Source organism: Bos javanicus, chromosome 10, assembly GCF_032452875.1.
Source record: "Bos javanicus breed banteng chromosome 10, ARS-OSU_banteng_1.0, whole genome shotgun sequence".
NCBI classification, from domain to species: Eukaryota; Metazoa; Chordata; class Mammalia; order Artiodactyla; family Bovidae; genus Bos; species Bos javanicus.
Genome location: NC_083877.1, coordinates 35,114,052 through 35,133,800, shown reverse-complemented (window position 1 = coordinate 35,133,800; position 19,749 = coordinate 35,114,052). Strand labels below are relative to the sequence as shown.

The 19,749-nt window shown below is 40.7% G+C and overlaps 1 protein-coding gene across 3 annotated transcripts in view; it reads left to right on the top strand.

Moving 5' to 3' along the window:
• GPR176 (G protein-coupled receptor 176) overlaps positions 1 to 18,899 on the top strand; it is a 125,011-nt gene extending 106,112 nt beyond the window's left edge. For all 3 annotated transcript variants that reach the window (XM_061430724.1, XM_061430726.1, XM_061430725.1), the window contains 2 exons: positions 10,309 to 10,561; positions 16,020 to 18,899. In XM_061430724.1, the coding sequence (XP_061286708.1) occupies positions 10,309 to 10,561; positions 16,020 to 17,142 (1,376 nt within the window). In that variant the 3' untranslated portion in view covers positions 17,143 to 18,899. The remainder of the gene's footprint in view (positions 1 to 10,308; positions 10,562 to 16,019) is intronic.
• Positions 18,900 to 19,749: the final 850 nt, after the last annotated feature.

Below are 19,749 nucleotides of genomic sequence, written 5' to 3'. Positions count from 1 at the left end.
GAACAAATTGTATTGAAAACCACCAGGTACAGAGCTCTGGCTACAAGCTTGTTTCTACCACATTCTTGCTGCAGCCATAATTCTTAAAAATATCAGTAGCTACTTATCAGCTTGCCAGTGCTGGGAAAATTTACCCATGTATGTTAAATGGAGAAATATTTTAAAAATCAGAATAAATTAGAATCCTTTTTGTGAACTATTTAAGCTTTCCTTTGGAAGTGTGAACTTTGTAACTCAGTTTTAATGTTTGTGTTTCCAGGTCCATAGAGCTGAACAGTGTCTTTTTTTTTTTTTCCAACTTTCCAGGTACCATTTGCCTTCTTTATTCTGAGGAATTCTTTATTTCTATCTTGTCTTACCGTCACTCTCTCTCACTCTTTCTAATGAAAAAGAGGTCCCTTTGAGGGTTTTGCTTGGGCAGCAGGTTAAAGGGTTCAGAGAAAAACATGGATTTGCCCTTTAGATATCTAGGCTAATTTCATTCTATCATGATGCTGCAGCTTTGAATAGTAATTCTGGGAGCAGCCAGGGGTCTTAAAGGGTTATATGATGTTAAGAAGTTTGCATCCCTCCCCTCATCACACCCTGCATTCTTTTAAAACTAACTCATTGCAAAAATCAGTTTCATAATGAAACTACATCTGAATCATACCTAAATAAAATGTAGCAATGCCCTTAGATATTCAGAGACACCTTTAGTTCAGTTCAGTTCAGTTCAGTCGCTCAGTTGTGTCCGACTCTTTGCAACCCCATGAATTGCAGCATGCCAGGCCTCCCTGTCCATCGCCAACTCCCAGAGTTCACTCAGACTCACGTCCATCGAGTCAGTGATGCCATCCAGCCATCTCATCCTCTGTCGTCCCCTTCTCCTCCTGCCCCCAATCCCTCCCAGCATCAGAGTCTTTTCCAATGAGTCAACTCTTTGCATGAGGTGGCCAAAGTACTGGAGTTTCAGCTTTAGCATCATTCCCTCCAAAGAAATCCCAGGGCTGATCTCCTTCAGAATGGAGTGGTTGGATCTCCTTACAGTCCAAGGGACTCTCAAGAGTCTTCTCCAACACCACAGTTTAAAAGTATCAATTCTTCGGCGCTCAGCCTTCTTCACAGTCCAACTCTCACATCCATACATGACCACTGGAAAAACCATGGCCTTGACTAGATGGACCTTTGTTGGCAAAGTAATGTCTCTGCTTTTCAAATGCTATCTAGGTTGGTCATAACTTTTCTTCCAAGGAGTAAGCGTCTTACTTTCTAATAAAGTGGTAAGAAACTGAATACAATTGACCCTTGAACAACATGGGTTTGAACTGCATGGGCCCACTTAAATGTGGGTATTTTTCTTTTTTTTTTAATTCATTTTTTTAAACTTTACAATATTGTGGGTATTTTTCAATGGTAATTATTAGAGTGCTACATAATCTGCAGTTGGTTGAATCCACGGATGTGGAGGAACTGTGGGTGTGGAGGGCTGACTATAAGTAACATGCAGGTCAACCTCTGCCTTATCAACTGTAGTTTTTTTTTTCCCAAATAATTTTGAATAAAATTTTTTCAAAATTTAAATTCTGATTAAAATTCTTAATTGCTCAACCTGTGTGTCTAAATGCACAAGAGTAGTGTCCACTTAATTGGGAAGATGGTAGGTAATTACTGTTTTTAAAAGTTTTTAAGCAAATAATGAAGTATAGTTATAACCATTGTTTTATTACTTGCACCATTATTATTGGCCAGATAGCATTTAAAAAACTTTCCCCATAATGATACAAATACTCTCTTGATGGTTTTCCACTGTTTACATAGTTGAATTGAAAGCATGATGAGGAAGTCATCATTATGTTGAGATTTTTCATTTATGAAACCATGTCAAGATCATTGATTCTGTTTTCAGTTTCCTTGACTCCTTATGATTTTTAATTCATTGTGGGGCTTTATTAAGATATATCATGTCTGTGTGCTCCTGCAAGATTTCTGTAGGCTGTTTGAAATGTCTTATAATAGACTTGATGGATTCTAGGAGCAGGACTGCATCTGGAGAAGAGATGTCCTTGATCTGAGACCTGTCATTTGTGATTCAAATGGAGGCTGGACAGCCTAGGAGGGAGCAGGTCTTGCAGTGGCCCCTGCCCTCCCTGCCAGGGAAACAAGGCCTTAGTGAAGTCACTGAATCCAGAAGACAGTAAAGAGGAGAGACAGGCTGTGTGTGTCCCACACACCTGAGAACAGAACTCAGCAGTTGTCACAAATACCCAAACACATAGTCCCAGGAAGTATTGTGAACCCACGAGATGTCTGCTGTGATTTTGCCAGCACCGTCCAAGGATTTTTTTTCTTTGGTGGACCCTAGTGTTCCGTTTGAAATCTGCAGGCCAGTCTGTCCTATCTTGTCTCCCATTTCTGATTGCTTATTAGTCCCTCCAGGGTGCTGTCCTCTTCTATTGTCTCTGTATACCGCTCCAGGTTTCTTTTCCTCTGGCCCAGCCTCTCTTTCTCTCTCTGTCAGACCTTTCTTGGGAACCGCTGTGCAACTAAGGAGATATGTGTGACATATCTCCTTACATAGCACCTTATTAGGCATAAGAAGCTGTTCTAAGTGCTATATGTGTGTTATATGGGCTATATGGGCTATATGGGCTCATTTAATCCTTGTAATGGCTCTGAGACATAGGCATTGTTATCATGTCCACTTTACAGACAGTGAAATTGAGGCACAGGGAAGTTAACTTACCCGTGATCACATAGTAAATGGTAGAACTGGGATGTGAATACGAGAGGAAGCCTTCAGGGTTTGTGTTCTTAAAGTATCCTGCATCTCCCTAGGGAAAAATTTCCCCACACATTAAACTTTTCTCAGAATGGTCCTTCAACTGCCTTTTCTTTGATTTGCACATGAAAGTGCGACAACGTACTAACGTGTGCTTGGCTAGCCACTTGAAACGTTTCCATGACCAGGTCTATAGCCTGCCCCAGAAAAGCAGCCCCCATGTACTATGAGCTCATAGCTGAACATTAAAAACCGTGTGAGGAAAACCATAAAAAGAGAGCCAAGATAGCAAACAAATGGCAAAGTGAACATGTTGAGAACTGAAAACAATAGAATAATCTAAAAGAAAATTATAAGCACTTTAAAAGCATGGTTATAGATTAAAGAAGGAACAGAGCCATAGGAAGATGACTAGACACTAGAAATAAAGAGTAGGCAGTTTGCAGTAGACCCAAATATAAATTTCAAAAAGTTTAATGCCCAATAAGCTACAAGAAAGATAGTATTACTACTTCTAGATGAATTGAGAATTAATAAAATGGAAGGAAAACCTGAGAAATAGCCTTCAGTTTGCAGAACACAATAAATGGATGGAAAGTAGAGAACATGAAAGAGAGGTTAAGAGACTAGAATGAAGTTTAATGTAAGTCTGTTAAGAATTTCAGAAGAAGATAATAGGGAGAAAAAGGGTAGGGCAAAAATTCAAAGAGAGAATTCAAAAAATTCAAAAATTCAAATTTTCATGGATGAAAATTTTCTAGAAGTAAGGAAAACATGAATCCTAGGATTGAGGAAGCATGCAAAATTCCAAATATTTCAGTGAGACCACAGAATTTTTATGAGCATGTGGGAAAAACAATGCTCTCATATGCCTTTTGTGGAGGGTCATTTTGCAGTGTGTGTGTATATATATGTATGTATGTGTATACATATATATATATAATGTGCAAATTCTTTGACCCAGAAACTGTTTCTAGAAATTTATCTTCAGTAATTAATCAGTCGAATTCCTCCAAATTTAAATATATAAGGATGTTGACCTCAACATTGTATACTAGAGATGTATTGAAAGCAGCTTTAAAAAGCTCATCAATATGCAATAGACAAAATACACTAGTGTATAACCACAGAAGCATTGTTGCTTTTATGGAGTTGTTAAAATGATGATATCCATCTATTTTTATTTATTGTCATAGAAAGATGGTTGATATGGAAAAAGATCTAAAAAAACCATGTGAATAGTTGGTCCAATTGGCATAATAAAAATATCTGTATATCTAAACAGGAGTTTAGAAAGATAAATACTTTAAAGTTTACAGATAGTTATCACTGCATCGATAATTTTTACTTTCTTTTTTTGTCATTTTACGCATTGTCTGATATCAAGTTATACTTTGTAAAGGGAAATCATAGAGTAATAGCAGTCCCAGGGAGAGTAGATTTAAACCAATGCCATCATGTTCTACCTCTCATTTCCCTTTTGGTTGTGTGTGTTATGAGTGTGTACTAACTGGTAATGTGCCCACAACCCTGGCACTGAATGTTGTCATGGACTCCAGCATTAGAAAATATAATGTGAATGTGTAGGGAGAAAGAATGGATACAGAAACTTGAATCATCTCTAAAAGGGATTGGGTGATTTAAAACACAAGATGTCTAAAATAAAAATTATCTCAAGGTTGAATACTCTGTTTAAAATATATACTGAATTATCCCTTGGTGTACCTTGTAAAGCTAAGAAGAATCTGAAGTGCTCATGAGATTAAATGATGAAATATGTAATTTTCTTGCTTTGTTGTGTGTATGTATTTGTGTGCATATACGTGTGTGTGTGTACTCATGTGCACACACACACACTTTTTTATAAAATGTGTGGCCGATCAAACTTGAATATGGGTGCCCCTCACCTGATACTTTCTTCTAATTCAGGTTCTTGGAGCCAAATGCATCAGTTTTTAAGTGAGGAGAGAGAGAAGTAGTTTAGAGAAGGAACAAAACATAGAGGCTTAGCTGTAGTTCTTAATAGGAAAAGGGGTTAGGCTTCAGATGCCACCTAGAGTTTTGTAAATAAGTGAAGATAAAATGTGACTACAGCCATCTCAGATTTTTCAATAGTAACTCGATGAAAACAAGTTTTCTCATTCATAAGTGTAGACATACTAAGATGTGTGATTAAAAAAACAATAAAAAGTGTGCCCTTCATAATTGGGAGAGAGAAAGACAAGAGAGTTAGAATATGAAGGAAATGATATCTGAGATTAGTTTCAGTTAAGTTGCAATTTTTAAGTAAACAATTTACTGTGTACATGAGAGACGTTTACACACACCCTCTCCTCTCCTTTGCAATGAATTTTCTTGTTACATAAAATATTTTATTCAGCGTAGCCTCAGTTCAGTTCAGTCACTCAGGCAGGTCCGACTCTTTGCGACCCTGTAGACTGCAGTATGCTAGGCTTCCCTGTCCATCACCAATTCCCAGAGCTTGCTCAAACTCATGTCCATTGAGTCAGTGATGCCATCCAACCATCTCATCATCTGTTGTCCCCTTCTCTTCCTGCCTTCAGTCTTTCCCGGCATCAGGGGCTTTTCCAAAAAGTCAATTCTTTGCATCAGGTGGCCAAAGTATTGGAATTTCAGCTTTAGCATCAGTCCTTCCAGTGAATATTCAGGACTGATTTCCTTTAGGATGGACTGGTTGGATCTCCTTACAGTCCAAGGGACTCTCAAGAGTCTTCTCCAACACCACAGTTCAAAAGCATCAATTCTTTGGCTTTCAGCTTTCTTTATGGTCCAACTCTCACATCCATACATGACTACTGGAAAAACCGTAGCTTTGACTAGACAGACGTTTGCTAGCAAAGTAATGTTTCTGCTTTTATTTATTTATTTATTTTTAAAAAATTTTATTTTATTTTTAAACTTTACAATGTTGTATTAGTTTTGCCAAATATCGAAATGAATCCACCACAGGTATACATGTGTTCCCCATCCTGAACCCTCCTCCCTCCTCCCTCCCCATACCCTCCCTCTGGGTCGTCCCAGTGCACCAGCCCCAAGCATCCAGTATCGTGCATCGAACCTGGACTGGCGACTCGTGTCATACATGATATTATACATGTTTCAATGCCATTCTCCCAAATCTCCCCACCCTCTCCCTCTCCCACAGAGTCCATAAGACTGTTCCATACATCAGTGTCTCTTTTGCTGTCTCGTACACAGGGTTAGTGTTACCATCTTTCTAAATTCCATATATATGCGTTAGTATACTGTATTGGTGTTTTTCTTTCTGGCTTACTTCACTCTGTATAATAGGTTCCAGTTTCATCCACCTCAGTAGAACTGATTCAAATGTATTCTTTTTAATGGCTGAGTAATACTCCACTGTGTATATGTACCACTGCTTTCTTTATCCATTCATCTGCTGATGGACATCTAGGTTGCTTCCATGTCCTGGCTATTATAAACAGTGCTGTGATGAACATTGGGGTACACGTGTCTCTTTCCCTTCTGGTTTCCTCAGTGTGTATGCCCAGCAGTGGGATTGCTGGATCATAAGGCAGTTCTATTTCCAGTTTTTTAAGGAATCTCCACACTGTTCTCCATAGTGGCTGTACTAGTTTGCATTCCCACCAACAGTGTAAGAGGGTTCCCTTTTCTCCACACCCTCTCCAGCATTTATTGCTTGTAGACTTTTGGATCGCAGCCATTCTGACTGGCGTGAAATGGTACCTCATAGTGGTTTTGATTTGCATTTCTCTGATAATGAGTGATGTTGAGCATCTTTTCATGTGTTTGTTAGCCATCTGTATGTCTTCTTTGGAGAAATGTCTATTTAGTTCTTTGGCCCATTTTTTGATTGGGTCATTTATTTTTCTGGAGTTGAGCTGTAGTAGTTGCTTGTATATTTTTGAGATTAGTTGTTTGTCAGTTGCTTCATTTGCTATTATTTTCTCCCATTCTGAAGGCTGTCTTTTCACCTTGCTTATAGTTTCCTTTGTTGTGCAGAAGCTTTTAAGTTTAAATATGTTGTCTAGGTTGGTCATATCTTTTCTTCCAAGGAGTAAGCGTCTTATAATTTCATGGCTGTAGTCACCATCTGCAGTGATTTTGGAGCCCAAGAAAATGAAGTCTCTCACTGTTTCCATTGTTTCCCCATCTATTGGCCATGAAGTGATGGGACCAGCTGCCATGATCTTAGTTTTCTGAATGTTGAGTTTTAAGCCAACTTTTTCAATCTCCTCTTTCACTTTCATCAAGAGGATCTTTAGTTCTTCTTTGCTTTCTGCCATAAGGGTGGTGTCATCTGCATATCTGAGCTTATTGATATTTCTCCCAGCAATATTGATTTCAGCTTGTGCTTCAGCCAGCCCAGTGTTTCTCATGATGTACTCTGCATATAAGTTAAATAAGCAGGGTGACAATATACAGCCTTGATGTACTCCTTTCCCAATTTGGGACCAGTCCATAGTTCCATGTCCCATTCTAACAGTTGCTTCTTGACCTGCATACAGATTTCTCAGGAGGCAGGTAAGGTGGTCTGGTATTCCCATCTCTTTCAGAATTTTCCATAGTTTGTTGTGATCCACACAGTCAAAGGCTTTGGTGTAGTTAATAAAGCAGAAGTAGATGTTTTTCTGGAACTCTCTGGCTTTTTCTATGGTCCAATGGATGTTGGCAATTTGACCTCTGGTTCCTTTGCCTTTTCTAAATCCAGCTTGAACATCTATCTGGAAGTTCACGGTTCACATATTGCTGAAGCCTGGCTTGGAGAATTTTGAGCATTACTTTACTAGCGTGTGAGATGAGTGCAATTGTGCGGTAGTTTGAGTATTCTTTGGCATTGCCTTTCTTTGGGATTGGAATGAAAACTCACCTTTTCCTATGAAAAGGCTTTCCAGCGTAATCTACAAAGTGACAAAGATTAATAGTGATAGAGAAAAAGAGAATGCTAAGGGTCTTCATTTATGTCTTTATAGAAAGTCCCCCGGTGGACTGGAGACAGCCTCAGTATTAACAATTGATGATATTGTGACACTCTCTTCATGGCAGATTTCTTTAAGTGGGCAGTTTTGTTATTAGATGGTTACCAGATTTTAAGTCCTATCTGTAAAACTTAAGTGAGGAAAGATGCTTCAGCAAGATCCTATTCTGCGTTTCAGTAGGAAAAGGCCAGGAAAAAAAATTCCCCATGTAGATGAAGCTTCAAATACATCATTATTGCTCAGCTTATAACCTTGGTGACAGGAGAGCTTGATGGGCCTGAGGTAATGGTATTAGTATAAACGGCTCTTGTATTGAACACATGTGTATATATTCCCACTGCAAATTTAATCTCACTGAGGCAGCAAACTTATGTAAGCAAAGTTTGTTAGAGAATTTCCTGAAAGCAGCTGGCCTACTTACCTAGAGACAGTGCCTTTTTTTTTTTTTCCTGGAAAATAGGAAGTAGCTGTAGAATATTGTGTTTGAAGAGAGACTCTTGACAGAAAGTTATGTCAACATCTGAGGCACTGAGGCAGCTCCTGGGGTGACTTTGGCTGCAGCCCTGAACTCTGCTACCCCCTCCCCTGGCACCATGGCTCTCCATCTGTGTGAGGCTGAGCTGCCAGCTCAGTTCATTAGAGGGCATTCTCTGTGCCCGTACTCAAGAGGCAGCAGTATTCTTGGGTCATGACTGATTGGCCATGTGGACCAGGGTCTCTCACCAGGTGAAAGCCTCCCTAGTAGAATAGGCTGCTGGTATTCCTGAGCACTTGGGCCCTGTGAGACCCTGGGGATAAGGGCTAGACATGGCAGTTAGTTCTGAAACTTCAGTCTGGGGCCAGCTTGTTACAAATGCAAGTTTCCAATTCTATACCTGTAACTGTGAGTCAGGATGTCTGATACAGTAATCCTTATGCATAGTAAGGTTTGGGAACTACTGACTTAGAACAGCCTCTTGTGATATTCCAAATACAAAAGCGTTATTTTATTGCAGGGACTTTAAGTTGTTATTTGTCCTTTTACAAATTCATTCATCTAAATACTTGCTGAGCACCTATTCTGTGCTAGGTACTGAACTAGGCAGTGGAATTATAATAGTAAACAAGATTGACATTTTTTTTGTCCTCATGAAGTGAAGGGAAAATGAATAAACAAATGAATAATTATGAAAGCTAAGAAGGCCACAGTATTATAACAGAGTATAGTGGAGGGAGGAACAGTGAATGTTTAAAATAAAAATACGGTTAGAGAAGGCCTTTCTGAGGAGGCAGCAATTATACTAAGACCTGGATTAAAAGTAATCAGACAGACATACAAGAACCTTGCTGGGCAGTATAAAAGCTTGTACCCAGGTACTTAGACTGAGTCAGCCTCGATGTGCTTCAGAGACAGAAAAAAAGAGTAGTGTGACTGTGCCCAGCAAGCCAGGGGCAGCATGGTGTGAGATTAGGCAGGTTGGTCCCAGATTGTGTAGGCTCTGGAGGACAGTAGATAGGCAGAACAGACTGCAAGGGAATGGAGAATCCAACATTTAGTGGCAAACAGGAGCTGGAATTAGGAGGAGAGGCCTAGTCTGGGGTGTGAATGGGAGGGTCAGTGTTTCAAAAGCAAGACATCTCAATGGATAATTTAACCTAGTAAGAGGCTGCAGAAAGAAGATGGGAAAGGGTCTGGTGAAGCAGACTAGGAGCCTCTAGGACCTGGGAGAGGTGGGAGAGTTGGGAGGTGGGAGAAACACCAGGAGACTGTGGGCCTGTGGAAGCCACTGGAGGAGAACGCTTAGAGAGAGGCAAGTGTGTTATAGATGCTAAAGATCTAGAACAGTGCAGGCCTCTTCAGTGGCCACCAGCTGCATGTGGCTATGGAGCACTTGCAATGTGACTAATGTGAACTGAAATATGTTTAAGTGTAAAATAAAATGTACACCATGCACACCTACAATGAATATAATGTTATGTATTAATTATATTTCAATTTAAAAATGCATGCCAAATTTCAAAGATGTGGTACAAAAATAAGAATGGAAATATTTCATTAGTACTTTTTAAAGTAGTAATGACATGTTGAAATGATATTGTTTAGCATAGATTGGGGTCAATAAAATATGCTACTAGAATTTCACCTGCTTTTTAATTTTAAAAAATATGGCTAATAGAAAATTGTAAGCCACATGTGTGTCTTTTGTCCTGTTTCTGTGGCAGAGTTTGGTAACTGGAGGTCATTTGCAAGCTTTAACAGAGTAGACTGGCTGAGATTTAGTAATACCTAGCCAATTGTTTATACTCAGGTGAGACAGGATCATCATGATAATACTTATTATGCCTGAAATTAAATAACAAAACTCACTACTAAAAATTCTTCTAGACTTTTTGATATGTATGAAAGTGATTTAATAATTTCACATAAATTGATAATGTAATATGGCCTTTAAGTTCTTTGAAATGAACTCTCAAATGTGGTTTTCAATCTTTTTTTTTTTTAACCTGCATTTTCCTTCTTTCCTTTCTGTCTTCTTTCTTTTTATCTAAATATTCTTTTGTTCTTATTTTTGCCTATCTGGCCAGGAAACTTCATGGTGTTATGGTCGACTTGCCGCACAACCGTGTTCAAATCTGTCACCAACAGGTTCATTAAAAACCTGGCCTGCTCGGGGATTTGTGCCAGCCTGGTCTGCGTGCCCTTCGACATCATCCTCAGCACCAGTCCTCACTGTTGCTGGTGGATCTACACCATGCTCTTCTGCAGGGTCGTCAAGTTTTTGCACAAAGTCTTCTGCTCTGTGACTATCCTCAGCTTCCCTGCCATTGCCTTGGACAGGTAAGATTAGGTAGCCAGGGGCGTAACTTTTTTTAAGTACTGAAAAATTAGCATTGTGAAGCAAATAGTGAATAGCTGATGTTCCAGATATTGCTTGTGGAGAATCAATTGCTGAAACAGATGCCTCAGCAAGGCCAGCAGCCCCGGAAAACGGGGCTGTTGAGAAAAGATGTGGTGTTGAGGAGGCTACATCATGAGGATGCCAGGGCAGAGCTGGGGCATGATATAGTTTCAGTCTGGTTGGAATTGGCCATATTTGCTTTGCAATTTGCAGTAGATTGCTCATCAGATTGCTAACTCTGCAATTAGGGCCTTTTGATGATGGATGAAAACATTTCTGGAAGAACAAGAGAACAAACAATTCAGTAGTTATTTAACAAGTGATTAGACAGTCCAGTTGGACCTGGCCAGATAGCACCAGAAATTCCTTGGGAGGATTTATTTCCAAGGTTTTATACTGTGATGGTGATTGCTTTCTCTTCCCATCACTTTTTAATGGATGTCATTTGAAATAAATCTTACATCCTAGTTTTGCTATCATACATAATTTGATCAGATTTATCATAGTGAAGTTTAAAGATCTCAGTAATCAACTTCCTGCCTTTTTTTTTGTTGTTGCTAGCACTTTATGAATACAGTTGAGATAATAATACATTTTAGAGAACAGAATTAAATAAGCACACAAGAATTAAAAAATATTTTGTGTCCACAAGAATTTTTGATTTCAAGATTTACAAAAAGGAGAAGTTGCTGATGCAAAATGTGCTGATTCTTCTGACTTTATATCCTGTGATAAATTTAACTATGTTTTAGGTGAATTTAGAATTTTAATACTCTTTGTCTATTTAAAACATGCTTAAACCTTAATGACCTATTGAGGGTATAAAAAGATGTGGTGTTTAGGAGGCTACATCATGAGGATGCCAGGGCAGAGCTGGGGCATGATATAGTTTCAGTCTGGTTGGAATTGGCCATATTTGCTTTGCAATTTGCAGTAGATTGCTCATCAGATTGCTAACTCTGCAATTAGGGCCTTTTGATGATGGATGAAAACATTTCTGGAAGAACAAGAGAACAAACAATTCAGTAGTTATTTAACAAGTGATTAGACAGTCCAGTTGGACCTGGCCAGATAGCACCAGAAATTCCTTGGGAGGATTTATTTCCAAGGTTTTATACTGTGATGGTGATTGCTTTCTCTTCCCATCACTTTTTAATGGATGTCATTTGAAATAAATCTTACATCCTAGTTTTGCTATCATACATAATTTGATCAGATTTATCATAGTGAAGTTTAAAGATCTCAGTAATCAACTTCCTGCCTTTTTTTTTGTTGTTGCTAGCACTTTATGAATACAGTTGAGATAATAATACATTTTAGAGAACAGAATTAAATAAGCACACAAGAATTAAAAAATATTTTGTGTCCACAAGAATTTTTGATTTCAAGATTTACAAAAAGGAGAAGTTGCTGATGCAAAATGTGCTGATTCTTCTGACTTTATATCCTGTGATAAATTTAACTATGTTTTAGGTGAATTTAGAATTTTAATACTCTTTGTCTATTTAAAACATGCTTAAACCTTAATGACCTATTGAGGGTATAGACTGCAAAATCCATCTCTGGAGTGACTTCACCCTATCTGACTTGGAACCCAGATTTCATTAGCTGGCCAGTGTCAGCTGCATGACAGGACACAAAGTCATACAAAGCCTTCTGCATACTGGCAGAAATCATTGACTTTGTTCTTAAAAGAGGGATCTTGGAGCCAGAAGTCTGATTTTAAGCCTTACCTGTGCTGTTTCCTTGCTGGTGGCTTTGGGCAAACCTCTCTGAGCCTCAGTTTCCTCAGGGGTAAAAAGAACTAAATGAACTATTTGAGGCCCGTGTTTAGATAGGCTGCACCGATATATATATATATATATATTTTTTTTTTTCCTAGTTTTCTCTTCTGTTTTGCACATTCTTTCTCAGATAAATTGTCAGCAGTCCTTTTACCACTAGAGAGCTGCAGCTCTTTGACAGTTTCTCCTTAGAAACTCACCATCCACAGGAGCAGACGAGGCAGGTGACAAAACCAAGTGACACGGACCAGTTTGGAGTTGTGCGTCTGCCTTCTTTTACATGGGGGTCCGTCTCTGGGGTCGCATTGAGTCGGACACGGCTGAAGCGACTTAGCGGCAGCAGCAGCATCACTCAATAGGCCCTTTACTACAGCACTGTATAAATTTAGGGTATATGGCATAATGGATTTTCTTACACATATTGTGAAATGGCTCACTAGAAATTTAGCCAGAGACTTCTCTGGCAGTCAAGTGGTTAAGACTTTACCTTCCAATGCAGGGGGTGTGGGTTCTGATCCCTAATCAGGGAGCTAAGATCCCACATGCCTCATGGTTGAAAAGTCAAAACATAAAACAGAGGTGATACTGTAACAAATTCAATAAAGACTTTAAAAATGGTCCACATAAAAAAAATTCTAAAAAAATGATATAAAATCCATCATCTCATATAGAAACATGTCATTTACCTTATGATGAGAACTGTTACAATCTACTCTTTTATCTTTTAAAAATAGTTTTATTTATTTTTGGCTATGTTGGGTCTTCATTGCTGTGCAGGCTTTTCTCCAGCTGCAGAGAGCAGAGACTACTCTCCGGGTGCAGTGTGTGGGCTTCTCACGGCTGTGGCTTCTCTTGTTGCAGTTCCTGGTCTCCAGAGCATAGGCTCAATAGTTGTGGCACACACGCTTGGTTGCTCCACGGCATGTGGGATCTTTCCGGATCAGGGATTGAACCCATGCCTTCTGCATTGGCAGGCAGATTTTTACCACTGAGCAACGAGGGAAGCCCCTTGACCTACTCTTTTAGCAACTTACTTCATTCCTTTTTATTGCTGAATAATTTTCCATTGGATGCATATACCACAGTTTATTTATCTGTTTACTAGTTAAGGGACATTTGGGTTGTTGCCAATTTTTGTATCTTTTGAATAATGCTGCTATGAATCCTGAAGGTTTTTTAAGAATAGGATGCAACAAGAGTGGAAACATTCAGGACAGATTGCTGTTTCACCTAGAACAGTGAAATAATCTCTGTGGGTTATTTTTGAGCCTCTGGTTTTAGGCAAGAAAATACATAAATAATAAGAAATCCGTATTATCTTTCCAGCAGAAAATCTACTATATTTTTGCCATCATTTTAAAGTTTTTTTCCAGTGTATCTTTTACTTTATTTTTTAATTGAAGTATAGTTGATTTACAATGTTTCAGGTGTATAACAAAGTGATTCAGTTATATATATATATATATATATGTATATAAAATCTTGCCAGATTCTTTTCCATTATAGGTTATTACAAGATATTGAATATAGTTCCCTGTGCTGTATAGTAGGTCTTTATTTGTATTGTTTATCTATTTTATATATAGTATTGTGCATCTATTAATGGGTTCCCTGGGTGGTGCTAGTAGTAAAGAACCTGCCTGCCAATGCAGGGGACATAAGAGACTTGGGTTTGATCCCTGGGTCAGGAAGATCCTCTGAAATGGCAACCAACTCTAATATTCTTGCCTGGAGAATCCCATGGACAGAGGAGCCTGGCAGGCTACAGTCCATAGGGTAGCAAAATATTAGACATGACTGAAATGGCTTAGCACATCTGTTAATATCAAATTCCTATTTTTAAAAAAAGTTAGGCAAGTTCCTTTAGTATAAAAGCAAGGTTGGTAGATCCCTATTTCATTGTTTAGTGATTACTCAAAAGCACAAGTGTGGTGTACATGAAGACAAAGGGAGAACAGTCCTTTCTCTCACTTCTTTCTCAGATATTTGTTTCATGGCACCAAGTCAGCAAGTTAATTGGGAGGCCACGTGCACTTCTGCATCATCCTCTAGACATGTACACTCCAACAAAATGATGTATAGTGAACCTGTGCACTCGTGGTGCATCTATTTCCCGACATATAATGGAATCAGAAATGATGGGAAACTGGGGTTCGTTACATGTCTTTTAGCAAATGGGAATCAGAGATAGTGGACATGTATTCATGTGTGGGTATGGGACCATCATATTGGATTTGTTAAATGATGAATAGAAAAGTTTATCTATATTCAGAGAGAAAAAATTGAGAGTGTGCATAACTTACACGTTTCTTTCTCTTTTTTTCCCCTCCCAGAAAGCGATCTAGAATACCTTTTACCGTGCTCCACCCACCTCTGGTCTTCCATGGTCATGTGTGTTTGCATCGTCTCTCCCCCAGCTTGTCCCCTGACAGACTCCACCACAGCACCACTTTCTCTTGACATTTTCCCAGGTGCTCCCCTTCCCCTGCCTCCTCTATGCATGCCTCCAGTAGAGCCATCTTCTCCTCAGTTATAATTGTTTGCTTACATGCCATTTCTTCCCCATGTAGTTTAGAAACATTCTCGTGTATCCTTTCATCTTTGCAGCCCAGTGCCAGGCACAATATGTAGCACACGGATGGTGCTCAGAAATCCTTGTGACGGGAAAGCACACGTGCTCAGGTGGCCCGTGAGGGAATACATGTTAACAGGGTTGGAAGGTCGACTCCAGCATTAGCTCACTGCGCAGACGTGGGGTGAGCTAAGGGTGAAGAAACTTGCTGTATCTCTGAGGCTACTGACTGCCCATTCAAGACAGATGTGGTTCTAGGGGTTTAACAAATTACTCAAAAAAAAAAAAAAAAAAAAAAAAACCAACCAAACAAACAAATTACTCAGTTTCCCCAAGTCATAGGTGATATTGAAACAAGGTGCTTTGGGAATTCTGATTCGGTGGTTGTAGAATAATCAAGTCAAGCTTGAAGGAAAAAAATCTCTGATTTTAACAAAGATATAACTGTGCAGGTGTTTTAAACCTACTGATTGCTCTTAGGGATCCTGAGCGATTATCATGTAAAAAATGGCTACTGAGCCCACAAAATTTTTTCAGTGGAATTGATTTTGAAGGACTTTGTCAAAGTCTATCCCTCACACTGGGTTTTTCTGCCCCAGCAGCTGTAAATGCTAATGATACCCATGCATATATACTGCAGCATGAGTTTGCTTTGGATTTGTGTGCAAATTTCTCTCTCTCCATGGCTTTGAAAATTGCCCATAAGCTCCTCTAGCCCATGTAAAATTATTTACAAATTACCCTTTACCCTTAAATTGAAAAAGAGTGTCTTCACAGCAGATGGAGATATCCTTTATATCGAGGGCACTCTTTGGGATTTAGTGCTGGTGGCAATAATTATAAAGCTAACAATGAATTGCATGGCAAAGTCCTCAAAACTTAGGGTCTAGCTTCCAAATTCCCCTAGTGATCTCCTCTGTCTTAGGCAGAATGAAAGAACTCGACCCTTTCTTTCCTCTCTCCTACTTTTAGTAATATAAATTCCCCTAATTTAAAGTGTATCTTCTTCTGTGAAATGAATTTTGCTTGTGCATTTGGCAGGTACTACTCAGTCCTCTATCCACTGGAGAGAAAAATATCTGACGCCAAGTCCCGAGAACTAGTGATATACATCTGGGCCCATGCAGTGGTGGCCAGTGTCCCTGTGTTTGCAGTGACCAATGTGGCCGACATCTACGCCATGTCAACCTGCACGGAAGTCTGGAGCAACTCTTTGGGCCACCTGGTTTACGTTCTGGTCTACAACATCACCACGGTCATCGTGCCTGTGGCTGTGGTGTTCTTCTTTTTAATACTGATACGCCGGGCCCTGAGTGCCAGCCAGAAGAAGAAGGTCATCATAGCAGCACTGCGGACCCCACAGAACACCATCTCTATCCCCTATGCCTCCCAGCGGGAGGCTGAGCTGCATGCCATGCTGCTGTCCATGGTGATGGTCTTCATCTTATGCAGCGTGCCCTATGCCACACTGGTCATCTACCAGACAGTGCTTAATGTCCCCAACACTTCCATCTTCTTGCTGCTTACGGCCATTTGGCTGCCCAAAGTGTCTCTGCTGGCAAACCCTGTGCTTTTTCTTACTGTGAACAAATCTGTCCGCAAGTGCTTGGTAGGGACCTTGGTCCAACTGCACCACCGCTACAGCCGCCGAAACGTGGTGGGCACAGGGAGTGGGATGGCTGATGCCAGCCTGGAGCCCAGCATGCGCTCAGGCAGCCAACTCCTGGAGATGTTCCACATTGGGCAGCAGCAGATCTTCAAGCCCACGGAGGATGAGGAAGAGAGCGAAGCCAAGTACCCAGGCTCAGGGGCTCTCCAGGCCAAGGAGCTACTTCCCACCTGCCTGGAGGCAGAGCTGGGACCACAGTTTGCAACTCCCACACCACCCCCGGGCACCGTGGACTCTATCTCCCAGGTAGCACCAGCAGTGTCTGTGGAATCTGAGACATTTCCCGACAAGTATTCCCTGCAGTTTGGCTTTGGGCCTTTTGAGTTGCCTCCCCAGTGGCTCTCAGAGACCCGAAACAGCAAGAAGAGGCTGCTTCCTCCCTTGGGTAACACCCCAGAAGAGCTGATCCAGACAAAGATGCCCAAGGTAGGCAGGGTAGAGCGGAAGATGAGCAGAAACAATAAAGTGAGCATCTTCCCAAAGGTGGATTCCTAGCATGGCTTGTGAATGCTTGGAAGCCACAGGCCTTTCCTGCTCTTCTTTCACTGGGCCTGTGATTTGTATGATCTCATTGCAACTCAGCATGGGTTGACTCCTCCACTGTGGGCCAAGTGCTTATGAATGAGAGGGAAATCTATATATAAAATTGAATGTCCTCTTTATTGAGGATGTGTATATTTATCTATCTATATATATATGTTTATCTCAGTGATCCAAGTCCTTAGTAAAGTCCATGTTCCTCACTGTGGAGACGAAAGCTGGGTAGTGGGGAATGGGTCTTAGGTGGGAACTTCGTGTGCATTTTCTGAGGATATCTCAGTTTTGGGACCCTGCAGAGAGTACACAAAGAGGAAAGTGTCTATGGAGTGCCAAAGGGAGCAAGGACTCTAGGAGAAGCCCAAGATAATCATGGAGCCATGTGACCGTACAGAAAATGCCTATTAGATTGATTTTAAAATGTGAAAGAAGTGGAGAAGAAAGACTGAGAAATACCCACACTCTGTTAGTCTTTAATCTTCCCAGATGATCTCATGAGAAAGATCCTATGCAGCAATCAGCAGGGGTAAAGGATATTGAAAATGATGGCCTTGTGCCAACTTCTGGAATTAAAAATCATTTCAAAAGGCAAAGTTAGTATACATGGGGGCCTCTGGAAATGTCAAGCTAAAAATACTTGATTAGGAGAGGTGATTCTGCCCAAAAGAGTGGGAATAGTTTGGTTCTCTTTCAAGGAAGACTCCAGACCCCAGGTGTTGCCAGTTTTATTTTCAGTCTGTATGACTCCCTTCATTTTGGGCATAAAGAAGGAACAAAACAGAAGGAATTCATCATCGTAAAATGCCAAGGCAACACCTAGCCCAGGTAAGCTCTTGGCTTCCTGTTTCCCAACGAAGTTATAGCAGGAACCAGACAGGATAGGAGAAGGGGGACAATGTCCTCAACTGACCAGTGGCCTGGGGGCTCTCACAAGTGATTCGAGACCACTGAATTCAAAGTACAGGTGACACTTCACTCTTAATGAGAGCAAATCAAGCACCAGCTCTGCTCTTTTCTGATGGGTGTTTTGTTCTTGTTCATTGTACCTAAAGGGGCCAATCCAGTGCCTTGAGCAAGCTTGAAGGGAGGGGGCATACTCAGTGGCAAGCAACGCATCCCAAAGGCAGTGGTCCTCGCAGATCTCCCTGAACCGCACTGGCTCTTGTCCCTTGGAGGAAGGTCAGACTGTGTGCAGGGATTTCTTTTCCTGTCCTTTCCTGGGCGTGCTGTCTTGTGATTCCTGACTGTGAGCCCAAAGCCCCTTCTCCCCAGGAGGGAGCGCCTTCCTTTTTGTGTTTGTCTCTTCTGTACATCGTGTGCTCACAGTGGAAGCAGGGGCCTGCCTGCCACCCGCTCTCTCAGGGCCCTGCATGCCCTCTGTAACTCCTCACGTCCTGATGCTTCACCTTGTGGCCCTTCAAGCTTATCTTTCAGACATTCACAACTGTAACAGCTTTCATCAAGAAGGAACATAATCTGTCAGAAAATTGTGTCCACTTGAGAAGAATCTGTCAAATGTAGCCACATTGATGTTCTGATAATGTATATGTACAACTTAATAAGTTCTGGTGAGCCAGAATTTGGTAGATATTTCTTATATATGTTTGAAGTGGTTGGTTGACATCTAACAGATCGTGGCCAGGTGTATTTCTATACTCTTTGAAGAGTTATGTTTTAATAAAAAAATAAAAAAACAGTTTCTAAACTCAAAAAAAGTTGTATGAGTGATTTTTTCCCCCTTTCAAGTGGTGTACTATCTGAACCTCTCTCTTTCTGCATGATCTCAAGTGAAAGGTATTTATTTTCTTCCCAAAATGTAGATACAGCATTCTAGTAGCATTTTTGTATGGTGTTGCAACTTGAAAAATGAATTCCCAAAGAAGAAAGTGCAGTGTTTGAATAATGTCCCCAACCTGGTTTCCAAATAGAATTGGTGGGTGGACTACTTAAACCTGTAGGTGGAGCTACACTGGGAAGAGTATAGTGCAGCTGTCATTACCCCCTATGGTTGAGACCATGGCCTTGAAGTCTGATGGTCAGTACTTGAATCCTGACTCTACCATTGACCCACCTTGTGATCTTCAGCAGGTAAGGTAATCTCCGTGTATCTTGGTTTCCCCTCTGTAAAATGGGGAGGTAATAACTGTGTCAGAAGCTGCTGTTGCCCTGACTCACATATTTCACCTCTAATTTTAGCCATGTCTGCAGTGGGCCATTGTTGGCTGCATCTGTTTACCTCCCTGAGAGCCAATAAGGCCTTGCTCCTCTCCTTTCTGCCCTGGGAGAGCTCCCTAGCTCTGGGGCTTAACCCTTGACCAGGGGGTCATGGGCGTCAGTGGATAAATGCCCCTGCTTCCTGTCTTTCTGCTGGACAACTGTGGGAGGCATCTTTCTACTTCTCAGGAGGTCAAGCAGCTTGAGTCCATATTGTCCACCATGGTGTCTGATTAATGCAGCCTTTCATTGACTCCTCTTCTTTCTCTGTGTGGCTTTCTCTGTCCTCATTCATGCCTTCAAGGATTACCTCCCCAAAACCAACCACCCAAATCCCTTATCTCAAGCTCT